Source organism: Myotis davidii, unplaced genomic scaffold, assembly GCF_000327345.1.
Source record: "Myotis davidii unplaced genomic scaffold, ASM32734v1 scaffold2573, whole genome shotgun sequence".
In the NCBI taxonomy this organism is placed as follows: domain Eukaryota; kingdom Metazoa; phylum Chordata; class Mammalia; order Chiroptera; family Vespertilionidae; genus Myotis; species Myotis davidii.
This window is the reverse complement of record NW_006284359.1, coordinates 82,882-95,439: the sequence shown is the minus strand read 5'-3', so window position 1 is coordinate 95,439 and position 12,558 is coordinate 82,882. Positions and strand designations below refer to the sequence as shown.

At 53.9% G+C, this 12,558-nt stretch overlaps 2 protein-coding genes across 2 annotated transcripts in view; one reads left to right on the top strand and one right to left on the bottom strand.

Moving 5' to 3' along the window:
- PLXNA3 (plexin A3) overlaps positions 1-6,274 on the top strand; it is a 15,019-nt gene extending 8,745 nt beyond the window's left edge. Inside the window, exons 19-31 of the mRNA XM_015571716.1 lie at positions 1-121; positions 211-353; positions 435-691; positions 787-853; positions 942-1,088; positions 1,176-1,335; positions 1,444-1,547; positions 1,765-1,861; positions 2,136-2,326; positions 2,453-2,622; positions 3,473-3,685; positions 3,907-4,057; positions 5,278-6,274. Of these exons, the coding sequence (XP_015427202.1) occupies positions 1-121; positions 211-353; positions 435-691; positions 787-853; positions 942-1,088; positions 1,176-1,335; positions 1,444-1,547; positions 1,765-1,861; positions 2,136-2,326; positions 2,453-2,622; positions 3,473-3,685; positions 3,907-4,057; positions 5,278-5,373 (1,917 nt within the window). The 3' untranslated portion in view covers positions 5,374-6,274. The remainder of the gene's footprint in view (positions 122-210; positions 354-434; positions 692-786; positions 854-941; positions 1,089-1,175; positions 1,336-1,443; positions 1,548-1,764; positions 1,862-2,135; positions 2,327-2,452; positions 2,623-3,472; positions 3,686-3,906; positions 4,058-5,277) is intronic.
- A 4,907-nt stretch (positions 6,275-11,181) lies between these two features.
- Positions 11,182-12,552, bottom strand: LAGE3 (L antigen family member 3). Its single transcript, XM_006754784.2, has 3 exons — positions 12,379-12,552; positions 11,947-12,075; positions 11,182-11,489 (listed from the first exon to the last, which is right to left on the bottom strand). The coding sequence occupies exons 1-3, from the start codon at positions 12,546-12,548 to the stop codon at positions 11,375-11,377; spliced, it is 414 nt and encodes a 137-aa protein (XP_006754847.1). The 5' UTR covers positions 12,549-12,552; the 3' UTR covers positions 11,182-11,374.
- Between the last annotated feature and the right edge of the window lie 6 nt (positions 12,553-12,558).

The window sequence follows — 12,558 nt, the reverse complement described above, 5'->3', positions numbered from 1 at the left end:
GCCATCACTGCTGTGCTGGTCGCCTACAAGCGCAAGACTCAGGATGCAGACCGCACGCTCAAGCGGCTCCAGCTCCAGATGGACAACTTGGAGTCCCGCGTGGCTCTGGAATGCAAGGAAGGTGCCTGGAGTGGGGGTTCAGTGCGGGGTGGGGGTGCGGGGCGCCGGCCTCCTCTTGCTCTACTCACTCTTCCTCCCTGCCCCTCCCAGCCTTTGCTGAGCTGCAGACAGACATCAACGAGCTGACGAACCACATGGACGTGGTACAGATCCCGTTCCTGGACTACCGGACCTATGCCGTGCGCGTGCTCTTCCCAGGCATCGAGGCCCACCCGGTGCTCAAGGAGCTGGATGTGAGCCCCTGCCTGGCCTGCCTGCGCCCTGCCATCCCCAGGGCCACTGTGCCACCATCTGACGCCCCCTGTCCCTCACAGACGCCCCCTAATGTCGAGAAGGCTCTGCGCCTGTTTGGGCAGCTGCTGCACAGCCGCGCCTTCGTGCTCACCTTCATTCACACGTTGGAGGCCCAGAGTAGCTTCTCCATGCGGGACCGTGGCACCGTGGCTTCGCTCACCATGGTGGCCCTCCAGAGCCGCCTCGATTACGCCACGGGGCTGCTCAAGCAACTGCTGGCAGACCTCATCGAGAAAAACCTTGAGAGCAAGAACCATCCAAAGCTGTTGCTACGCAGGTACGTCCCAACCCCAGCCCTACCCTCCGCCAGCCTGGCCCCTGAACCGCCCCCTCCCCTGCCCGGCTAGGGCCCCAGTAACCTTTGCGCCCTAGGACGGAGTCAGTGGCCGAGAAGATGCTTACCAACTGGTTCACGTTCCTGCTGCATAAGTTTCTGAAGGTACACTGGGCAGGAGGGCTGCAGGCCGGGGAGGTGGGGAGGCAGCTGGCCATGGGGCAGGCAGCCATGTGCCCGCCTCTCGCTGCAGGAGTGTGCGGGGGAGCAGCTCTTCCTGCTCTACTGCGCCATCAAGCAGCAGATGGAGAAGGGCCCCATCGACGCCATCACGGGCGAGGCGCGCTACTCCCTGAGTGAGGATAAACTCATTCGGCAGCAGATTGACTACAAGACGCTGGTGAATGGGGGACCTGGTGGGTGGGGCTCTGGGTGTGGGGGGGAAAGCCTCGCCCAGGACCCACCCTGCGCTTCTCCTCGGCCGCAGACCCTGTACTGCGTGTGCCCGGAGAGTGAGGGCAGCGCTCAGGTCCCCGTGAAGGTTCTCAACTGTGACAGCATCACCCAGGCCAAAGACAAGCTGCTGGATGCCGTGTACAAGGGCATCCCCTACTCCCAGCGTCCCAAGGCTGAGGACATGGACCTGGGTGAGGCCTCCCCTCTCCTCTGTCCCTGGACTCTGTCCTCTGAGTGGAGTGGGCCCGGGGTCTCGGGGGACACTGGGCAGGACCTCAAGGGCTGTCTGTGGCCCGCAGAGTGGCGCCAGGGCCGCATGGCCCGCATCATCCTCCAGGATGAAGATGTCACCACCAAGATCGAGTGTGACTGGAAGAGGGTCAACTCGCTGGCCCACTACCAGGTGAGGGGCCGGGGCCCCGCTCACCCCCAGGGCCACCTGGGAGCTGTGGCCCTGCCCTGATGACACAGGAGCAGGGTCCTGGCTCCCTTCCTCCTCAGGGAGCCTCGGGCGCTATTCTGTGCACATCGCAGGGTCTGGGTGGGGGAGGCGGGGCGTGACCCGGGCCCCTGGGCTCCTCAACCGCCTGCACTGCCCCCTTTGTCTCTGGGGTCTCCAGGTGACAGATGGTTCCTTGGTGGCACTGGTGCCCAAACAAGTGTCCGCCTATAACATGGCCAACTCCTTCACCTTCACCCGCTCCCTCAGCCGCTACGGTAGGTGTCCTGTGTGGGGGCCTCCATGTGCCCTATGAGGCTGTGACCGCGGTCACGGGGAGCCCCTGTCGGAGCAGCCGGCTTGACTCTGGTGGCCTCCCTGGGCTTTGGCCTTGGAAGATCTCCAGTTCCTTAGAGCTTAGTAGTGGGTGGGCCGGCAAGAGCATACAGGTCCCCTCAGCCTGCTGGGCCCCCAGGACAGAGTGCGGCAAGCGCCCCCGCAGTGGCTAGTGGGGTCCCGCTGCCTAAGGGGCCAACTGGTCCTCTGCCCCAGAGAGCCTGCTTCGCACGGCCAGCAGCCCCCACAGCCTCCGCTCTCGGGCGCCCATGATCACGCCTGACCAGGAGACGGGCACGAAGCTGTGGCACCTGGTGAAGAACCACGACCACGCCGACCACCGCGAGGGGGACCGTGGCAGCAAGATGGTCTCCGAGATCTACCTGACGCGGCTACTGGCCACCAAGGTGCGGGCCGGCCCCGGGCCACCTTCTCACTGCCAAGCCTCTGTCCCCCTCTGCCCCCCTCTGTCCTGCTGTGGGGACATCCCGACCCAGCCGCCTCACGGCCTGTATGTTTGCTGTCCCCCGCAGGGCACGCTGCAGAAGTTTGTGGATGACCTCTTTGAGACGGTGTTCAGCACGGCACACCGGGGCTCGGCCCTGCCCCTGGCCATCAAGTACATGTTCGACTTCCTCGATGAGCAGGCCGACCAGCACCAGATCAGTGACCCTGACGTACGCCACACCTGGAAGAGCAACTGGTACTGCCCTGCGCCCTCCTGCTGCCGGCCCCTCTAGGGGGGGATGGTCAGAAGAGGCTGCTGGCTTTGCCAACACTCAGGGACCACAGAGTTAGTCGGGGCAACTGATGGGAGCTGGAGTGGCTGTCCAGGCAGGAGAGGACCAGCATCCAGAGTGGCAGCAAGCAAAGAGGGCGAGTGAGCGCCATTCGGAGGTGGGCTCTGTAGGGCATTTGCCTGGGGTTAGTGGGGCCAGTACCCAGCAGTGGCCCTTAGCCCTCAGGGCCTTGCGTGGGGCACAGATGCTGGTAGCTCGGCTCATGTGGTAGCTCTTTTTTTAAGAAATATACATATATATATATGTATATGTATATGTATATGTATATATATGTATATATATATATATATATAATTTTTTAAAATACTTCAGTCCGCAGGCCGATGCTCTGCCCACTGAGGCAAACCAGCCAGTGCAAGAAATATATTTTTATTAATTTCAGAGAAGAAGGCAAAGGGAGAACGAGATAGAAACATCAATGATGAGAGAGAATCATTGATCAGCCGCCTCCTGCACACCCTCTACTGGAGATCGAACCCGCAACCTGGGCATGTGCCCTGACCTGGAATCGATCCATGACCTCTAGGTTCATAGGTTGACGCTCAACCACTGAGCCACGCCTGCCGGCCCCCATGTGGTAGCTCTTTATGTCTCTGGCAGAAACTTAAAGAAAAGGCTGTTAACCCTAAACATGTCACTCTTGCTGCTCTGGGCAAGAAGTGGGCTGGCCAGCCAGGAACCATGGAAGGGAAGGGCACTGGCAGGGTGCTTCTGGGAGACGAGGGAGCTGCGGGTGTGTGTCCGTCCATGCAGCCTGCCCCTGCGCTTCTGGGTGAATGTGATCAAGAATCCGCAGTTTGTGTTCGACATCCACAAGAGCAGCATCACGGACGCCTGCTTGTCGGTGGTGGCCCAGACCTTCATGGACTCCTGCTCCACGTCTGAGCACCGCCTGGGCAAGGACTCACCCTCCAATAAGCTGCTCTATGCCAAGGACATCCCGAACTACAAGAGTTGGGTGGAGAGGTGGGCTCTGCCCTGTGGCGCCAGGTTGTGGGGAGGTGGAACCAGGCAGTCCCGGGGGAGCTGCCGTGGGTGAAGGGGGGCAGGAGCTGCCCCTCTGTGGGCTGGCTTCTCTGAGGTGGGCCAACTATAGGACAGAGGCCCAGAGGCTGGCCTGGCAGCCAGGGCAGGGACTTTGACTTTTGTGCCACCTGTCCATGTGTGTGACCTCAGGGTCCCAACAGGTACTACCGGGACATTGCAAAGATGGCATCCATCAGTGACCAGGACATGGACGCCTACCTGGTGGAGCAGTCCCGCCTCCATGCCAGCGACTTCAGTGTCCTAAGCGCGCTCAGTGAGCTCTACTTCTATGTCACCAAGTACCACCAGGAGGTGTGTGCTGCTCCCGGAGTGACAAAGCAGGGGTCTCGGTGGGAGTCGAGAAATGCCACAGGACGTGGAGGGGACAGAAGGGATAGGGAGCCCATCTCTGGCTCCCACCAGAGCTCAAGCCCACAACCCAGGCATGTGCCCTGATCGGGATTCGAACTGGCAACTTCTTGGTGAATGGGTCAACACTCAACCACTGAGCCACACCAGCCAGGCAGGAGCCCATCTGTTAGATTGCTCATGATCACTCCCGCAAGCAGGCCGCTAGGCCAGCACACAGGACACTCGCCTCAATGCTGGGATTTAAAGGACCCAGAAAAGAAGCCACTGGCTAGAGTACACAGTTCTGGTTGGACAAGAGTTGAGGGCCAGGGGCATTGGGAGGGACAGGCTGAGGGGGGTGGGGCTAGAAGGTGGGCATGGACAGCCCTTTCTAGGGCTTATGGGATTTGTGACTGGAGGTGGCAGGAGGCAAGGGACATAGAGGTGTGGGCCTCAGGATGTATTGTTGGCTGAAGATATGGATTTGTGAGCCAGGACATGGCTCTGAAGGCCCTGAGCCTGGATGAGCTCAGCCAGTGCGGCCGGGAGTGGGTGCAGAGGGACCTGGTGGCCCGAGCACTGAGCCCTGGGGCCCTGGGACACCCAGAGGTGGCAGAGAAGAAAGGGAGCCGGTAGCGGAGACAGAAGAGGGGGTGGCCAGCAGGTGGGACGGACCCCAAGAATAGAGAGCTGATCCTGGAACATGTGTGAGGAACCCCAGCCCCCATGGGGGAGGGTCAGGGAGGAGAGAGCGCTCAGCTTTCAGGTGCTGCTGATGGTCAAGGAGCCTGAGAACGCTGGCTGGGTTTGGTGACAAGATGGTAGAGACCTGGACAAGAGAGGTTTTTTGCGGGGAGGAGGAATTGGGAGGGGATGAGAAAGGGAGATCGGGGACGGTGAGTCCAGACCACTCGTGGGAGGGCCGAATTCTGGCTGTGGAGAGAAGAGGAGAAAGTTCTGCAGCTGGAGGCGGATCTGGGTTGGAGGAGACGGGAGGTGTGTTCAGAGGTAGGAGATTGAGAGATTGGAGCCTTTCCCAGGCGCCTAGGGCCCTGAGGGCCACGGGGGAGGAGGGATGCGCTGAGGCTGGAGAGAGGGAAGAGCTCAAGACCTCCGGGGCAGAGGCCTTGCCTGGGAGGAAACCACCTCCCTCAGCGAACCCAGCTCCGGGCCTCCCGCAGGTTCTCACCGCCCTGGACAGAGACGCCTCGTGTCGGAAGCATAAGCTGCGCCAGAAGCTGGAGCAGATCATCAGCCTCATGTCCAGCAACAGCTAAGGGTGGCGGAGCCGGTGAGGAGGGGGCTTCCCGGTCCTGGGTCGTCGTCCTGTCGAGAGGGGGGGCTCACGCCTGGGGCTCAGGGCTGAGCCCGGGATGGGGTGGCGCAGGCCAGGTCAGCGGGCCACTATGCCCCTGAACCCCCTTCATTAGTGCCTTGCTTTGGGCCCTGCAGGCGGGGAGGGGGTGACAGGACCTAGCCCCCCACCCCAGCAGCAGCAATACCCCCAGCCTCCTGCCCTTGTGCCCAGGTGTGTGACAGCCCCTGCCCCCCTTACTATTTATACCCCCAACCACCTATTTATTTAATTTATCTCTGCCTCACTGCCTCCATCTGTAAATACCGCCCCCCCACCCCGCCGCCCCCCCACCCGGGATGTTGCCAACCTCATTCTCTTCCTTGAGTTGTCCTGATCCTGTGACACCTCGCCATGGCCTCGGCACCAGCAGCGCTTAGGGTGATGCACCCTAAGCTGCCTTCGGACTGTGGCTGTGCCAAGGGGTCCCCTGCAGCGGACCACAGCGTCCCCCTCCAAACCTCTTGGGACTTGGACTGCGCATCCTCAAGGGGCCCCACTCTCTCCAAGCACCTGAGAGCTGTAACTAGACGTTCATTCCGGGGCCTGACCTGGGCCTGGGGCTCCAGAACTTTCTCCCGGCCCTACTGCCAAACCTCCTCAGTGTTGTCTAACTTGCCTTTGGACCCTCATCCTCAGCTGCCCTGTCCTGCGCCCGCCCCGAGGGGCCGAGGCGGCAGTGCCTTACTCCTTTGTGTTTCTGCCTCTTTCGAGGAATCTGGCCCCATCTCGAGGTCCCGGAAACCCCACTCTCTCCTCTTTTGTTGCATGAGTTCTCCTTTGTTCATGTACATTTTTTCCTAATTAAACATTGGGAAAATGGAGTCTGTGTGGTTTTTCTCTTGGGGCAGGTGGGTGGTTGGGGCACATGGGGAGCAGGCGGGGAACATGGGGAGCAGGCGTAGCACATAGGGAGAGGGCAGGGAACATGGGGAGCAGGCGGGAGATTGCAGACCCCTTTGTGGGGGGAGGGTAATGCATTGCAGGGTTCCTGGGGATTTAAGGAGGTCAGGGCCATCCATATCCAGCTCATCAGCAAGTGCTGGTGGCTCTACCTTCAAGATCCATTCAGAATCTGCTCCCTTCCTTCCACCTCTACTGCCCCCAGCCTGGTCTAAGACCCTGTCTCTGGATGCCCATCTATCTCTGTACCTGCCTTACCTGCCCTTGGCCTATTCCCAACCTGGGAGGCATTGGCGTCCTATTAAGATATAAGGTGGCCCTAACCGGTTTGGCTCAGTGGATAGAGCGTCAGCCTGTGGACTCAAGGGTCCCGGGTTCGATTCCGGTCAAGGGCATCTACCTTGGTTGCGGGCACATCCCCAGTCGGGGGTTGCAGGAGGCAGCTGATCGATGTTTCTCTCTCATCGATGTCCTGGCTCTCTATCCATCTCTCCATTTCTCTCTGTGAAAAATCAATAAAATATATTTTTAAAAAAAAGATATAAGGTGGATCTTGTCCCGCTCTGTTCAGAACCCTTCAGTGGCTTCATTGCACTTAAACTCCTTCATATCCAACAACTCCTTACTGTCCCAGTTGTATCTCCTTCACAATACGCCTACCTACCTCTTATCCCCCCGCCACACACACCTGTTACAGTGATGCAGGTGGAGAAAGTGGGATGCAATTTTATTTTTAAAAATTTACATATATATGTGTGTGTGTGTGTGTGTGTGTATAAAATTGATTTCAGAGAGGAAGGAAGAGGGAGAGAGAGATAGAAACATCCATGATGAGAGAGAATCATTGATTACCTGCCTCCTGCAAGTCCCCCACTGGTGATCGAGCCCACAACCCAGGCATGTGCCCTTGACCAGAATCGAACCTGGGACCTTTCAGTTTGCAGGCCGATGCTCCATCCACTGAGCCAAACCAGCCAGGGCAGGATGCAATTTTAAATAGAGTAGCAGGGCCTGGCCAGCGTGGCTCAACGGTTGAGCATTGACCTATGAACCAGGAGGTCACGGTTTGATTCCCGGTCAGGGCATGTGCTTGGGTTGTGGGCTCAATCCCAAGTGGGGGGCATGCAAGAAGCAGCTGATTGATGACTCTCTCATCATCAATGTTTCTATTTCTCTCTCTCCCCTTCCTCTCTAAAATCAATAAAAATGTATATTTTTTTAAATCACCATTGTGAAATTGCAGGAACTAAGCCAATGAGGTGATTTTTAACCTCAGGGGAAAAAGAAACCCCAAGAAGTGAACAAAATCATTTGGGGAAAAGGTAGAGGAGATAGTGGTGTCAAAGAGCTAAGTTCTCATCTGTCCATAAATAGTTAAGGTCTTAAGAATGATTTCGAAGAAGAAGAAGGAGGAGGAGGAGGAGGAAGAGGAAAAGGAAGAAGAGAAGGAGAGGAGAGGAAAGGAAGAAGAGGAATTTCTTTATGGAAAAAAACAAAGAGGAAGAGACCCTGCAGACTGAAGGGTCCCAGGTTCGATTCTGGTCAAGGGCATGTACCTTGGTTGCAGGCACATCCCGGGTGGGGAGTGGTGTGCAGGAGGCAGCTGATCAATGTTTCTCACCAATGTTTCTAACTCTCTATCCCTCTCCCTTCCTCTCTGTAAAAAAATCAATAAAATATATTTTAAAAAATGTCTAGGACTATATAGATATCCAGCACTGCCCTAGCCGGTTTGGCTCAGTGGATAGAGCGTTGGCCTGCAGACTGAAGGGTCCTGGGTTCGATTCCAGTGAAGGACACATGCCTGTGTTGCAGGCTTGATCCCCAATAGGGGGCGTGCAGGAAGCAGCCTAGCAATGATTCTCTCTCAGCATTGGTGTTTCCCTCTCTCCCTCTCCCTTCCTCTCTGACATCAATAAAATATATATTTTAAAAAGAGATATCCAGCACTCAAGGGAAAATCATGTCTGGAATCCAAACTAAAATTACCAGGCATGCAGAGAAGCACCAAAATACAACCTCCTAACCAGGGAGGATATTAACCAATGGAAAGGCCTCCAATTTGAAAACGAAGCAAAACCGCCCTTATTCTAAGAAAACATGATCATCTTGCACACAATCTGATGGCATCTATAAAAAGAGCTGCTATAATAAGTAAGTTTAGCAAAAGCTGCAATATAATTTACAAGGAGCTCATTCTTTCCAATGAAAGGCTTAAACCAATCGTCCCAGCACTTTTCTTCACTGACCTGGGTCAAGGCCAGTCAGCCCACAAAGCTATGCTTTTATTATTTTGAGGTTGCTTGCTCTTCTCATGCGAACTAGATTTAAAACACATTTTTGCCCAGAGACTCAATCATGACAAGGATGTGGGAAATCAGCATTCTCGTGATGGGGTACGTTTTTTATGGTGCCCTTTTTTTTATGGTTAATCCTCATCCGAGGAAATTTTCTCCATTGACTTTCAGAGACAGTGCAAGGGAGCGGGAGAGACAGAGAGAAACATTGATGTGAGAGAGACACATCAATTGGTTGCCTCCCGCACGTGCCTTGACCTGGGCCAGGGATCAAGCCTGCAACTGAGGTACATGCCGTTGACCAGAATCAAACCTGAGACCCTTCAATCCGAGGGCCAACACTCTAGCTATTGGGCCAAACCGTCTAGGGCTTCTGCAATGCAATTTTGCACTGTAGAATGAGAGCTTTATACAATAAATCATAAGTATTTAACTCAGTAAGTCCACCTCTTGGAATCTATCTTAAAGAAAAAATCATTCATGCAAAGATTTATATACAAGAATTCCAGCCTGGCCAGTATGGCTTAGTTGCTTGAGTGTTGTCCCGTGTACCAGGAGGGCACTGGTTCTATTCCGCTCAGGGACATGCCCGGATTGCAGGCTCAATCCCCCGTGGGGGGCCTTCAGGAGGCAGCCGATCAATGATTCTCTCTCATCATGGATGTTTCTAACCCACTTTCCCTCGCCCTTCCTATCTCTAAAACCAACAACATTTTTTAAAAGATTCCATTGCACCTGGCTGGCGTGGCTCAATGGTAGAGCATTGACCTATGAACCAGGAGGCCACATTTTGATTTCTGGAGGCAGCTGATCAATGATTCTGTCTCATCGTTAATGTTTCTGTCTCTCTCTCCCTCTCCCTTCCTCTCTGAAATCAATAAAAATATATTTAAAAATAAAATAAAAATTCCATTGAATCATTACCTATAATAGGACAAAAATTGAAAATAATTTAGTCAATAATTACATTATAATGTATCTGTTATGCCTCCATTCAGCAATTCTTTTGAAGAATTTTTAGAAAGAGGAAATGTTCAGCCCTAGCCGGTTTTGCTCAGTGGATAGGGCATCGGCCTGTGGGCCAAAGGGTTCTGGGCATGTACCTCGGTTGCAGGCTCCTCCCCAGCCCAGGTCCTGGTTGGGGCACCTGCAGGAGGCAACCAATTAATGTGTTTCTCTCACATCAATATTTCTCTATGTCTTTCCCTCTCTCTTCCACTCTCTCTAAAAACCAATGGAAAAATATCCTAGGGTGAGGATTTAAAAAAAAAAAAAGAGGAAAAGTTCATGTTAGATGAAAAATATTAGTTAAAAAATATATATATTAGTAAAGCCCTGGCCAGGTAGCTGTTGGTTAGAGCATTGTCCCACTATGCCAAGGTTGTGGGTTTGATCCCTGGTCAGGGCACATACAAGAAGCAACCAATAGGCCTGGTCAGTTTGGCTCAGCGGATAGAGAGCTTGCAGAAAAGGGTTCCGGGTTTGATTCTGGTCAAGGGCATGTACCTTGGTTGTGGGCACATCCCCAGTAGAGGGGATTCTAAAACAAGATTTGCGTAACTAATGATAGTTTCTGTTTGTTTATATTGCAGATGACTAGCAAAACACACTGATCAATGCAGACATGCAAACTGAAGCTAGCATGCATCCTTGCATTTAGAATATCCTTTTTCTATGTAGATTTAAGGCATTCAGTCTGAGAGGTTCAATTAAAGTATTATTACCTTGAGATATTTAGGATAATTTACTGATGCCTGTGAAAATTCTGATAAAAACTCTTAAAATAAACTTGAAATATTAGAAAAGTTTTAGATTTAGAGAATTATTCCAAAGATAGCACACAGAGTTCTTATATACCCCACACCCTGGTAGGTTAGCTCAGTTGGTTAGGGCGTGGTCCTGACATGCCAAAGTTGCAGGTTGGATACCCTGGCAGGGCACATACAAGAATTAACCAATGAGCGCATAAATAAGTGGAACAACAAATAGATGTTTCTCTCGCACATGAAACAATAACAAAAAAGAAAAATATTAGTAAAAATGCTAACCTTGCAAAATATTATACATTATGTTATTCTTTTTTAAAAATATATTTTATTGATTTTTTACAGAGAGGAAGGGAGAGGAATAGAGAGTTAGAAACATCAATGAGAGAGAAAAATTGATCAGCTGCCTCCTGCACACCACCCCCTACCGGGGATGTGCCGGCAACCAAGGTACATGCCCCTGACCGGAATCGAACCTGGGACCCTTTAGTCCTCAGGCCGACGCTCTAGCCACTGAGCCAAACCAGTTAGGACACATTATGTTATTCTTATGCGTTCACTATATAAATACAACTATGAAACTAAGGAAGGATTCCAAAATGTTCACAGTAGTTAATACTGAATGGCAGGACCCATTTTCCATTTCCTAAATTGTCTTCAGCTTTCTTATAGTGTTGGAATATCTAATTCCCAGACCTCCCCTCCAACCCTGGGGCAAAGACAAGACGATGAGGAGATGCTGTCGTTGAAAAGAAACTCAGACACGGAATAGAAGCTCAGTTTTATTTGTTGTAGTGACAAACACTTAAGCACCAAACAAAACAAGTGGACCACAAGTGTCCAAGGGCCAGTACAGGCTACAGATGAGGGCCTTGTAATAAAGTGGTAACTACTGCAGGAATCACTGTCGTAGGAAGGACCGGATACAAGGCTGGGCCTGAGTCCCCTTTTCCTAGGCTCAGCGGGGAACAGGGGGCCCGAAGCGCTGCATGGTCCGCATCACTAGGGAAAGCTGGTCAAGAAAGTTGATGATGGAAGTTCGGAGGAGACGAGAATTTTCAGCTCTCCAGTGGCTAAAAGGGAGGGGGGAAAAGAAAATCAGCCCGGCCGGTGTGGCTCAGTGGTTGAACATCAACCTATGAACCAGGAGGTCACGGTTTGATTCCTGGTCAGGGCACTTGCCGGGGTTGCCAGGTAGTTTCCCAGTGTGGGGCATGCAGGAGGCAGCCGATCCATGATTCTCTCTCATCATTGATGTTTTTCTCTCTCTCTCTCCCTTCCTCTCTGAAAACAATGGGAATATATTTTTTTCAAAAATAAATTCAAGTTAGAGGTGATGACTCCTCCCTTCCTTGCTCTGCCCCTCAGGCATTACACTGAACCTTTTGCTGTCCCCATGACAACACCCCTTAGACCGCACCAAACCTAATCCTTCAGTGTTTCCGAGTCTCCAGCAAAGCACCCCTTGGTGGAGACTGGCCCTGCCACCTGCTGCCCCGCCTCCTCCCCGACCCCCCTTGTAGAGCTTACACCGCTAGAACGCTGCCATTCACTGTGAATTCCTTCTGAACCACTTCTCGGTGAGGTTCCACATCGGGGGCCAGGGATCCACGGGCGATGTCTGCCTCCAAGGGCGACGGGAAAGGCACACTGAGGGAGCTGGTGGAGATTCAGTTAAGAAATCATCCACACCGACTTTGTGTCTCAGGTCCCCTCCCAGGCCACCTGGGCTAGTCTCACCCCCTCCAGGCCACTCCTGGGCCTAATTCCCACCAGCCACCCGGTTACTCCCCTGCTGTCATTTATTCCCCTCCAGACTACCCCTGGCCGGTACACAGCCAAGCCGCGCCTACTTCTCTCTGCTCCCTTTTCGGCCCCGCTCGGTCTGTCCCTCTGCACCCCACACAGCCGTCCCGGAGACTGCCTGCAGCGTATTTCCGCTGTGCCCCCGGGGTAGGATACAACCTATGTAGTCGATTTCCCGGCCTTCCCGCCGTGAGTGCGGCGTCTTCCCCGCGCCCTGAGGCATGCTGTGCTCGCGCAACACGTGGATCGGCGCTGGTTGTAGCGCCCGCGGCGCCCGCACCTTCCCGGACCTGGGCCCGGGTGAGGCTCGAAGCTGGGGCCTGCATGTCGCCTTGC

Excerpts from the sequence above, each read along its gene's own strand:
- LAGE3 (XM_006754784.2), bottom strand. The coding sequence starts at position 12,548 with ATGCAGGCCCCAGCTTCGAGCCTCACCCGGGCCCAGGTCCGGGAAGGT. Across the intron at positions 12,076-12,378 it reads GGAAATCGACTACATAGGTT|CTCCCTCAGTGTGCCTTTCC; the intron begins GTATCCTACCCC and ends AATCTCCACCAG. Across the intron at positions 11,490-11,946 it reads AATGGCAGCGTTCTAGCGGT|CCACTGGAGAGCTGAAAATT; the intron begins GTAAGCTCTACA and ends CCTCCCTTTTAG.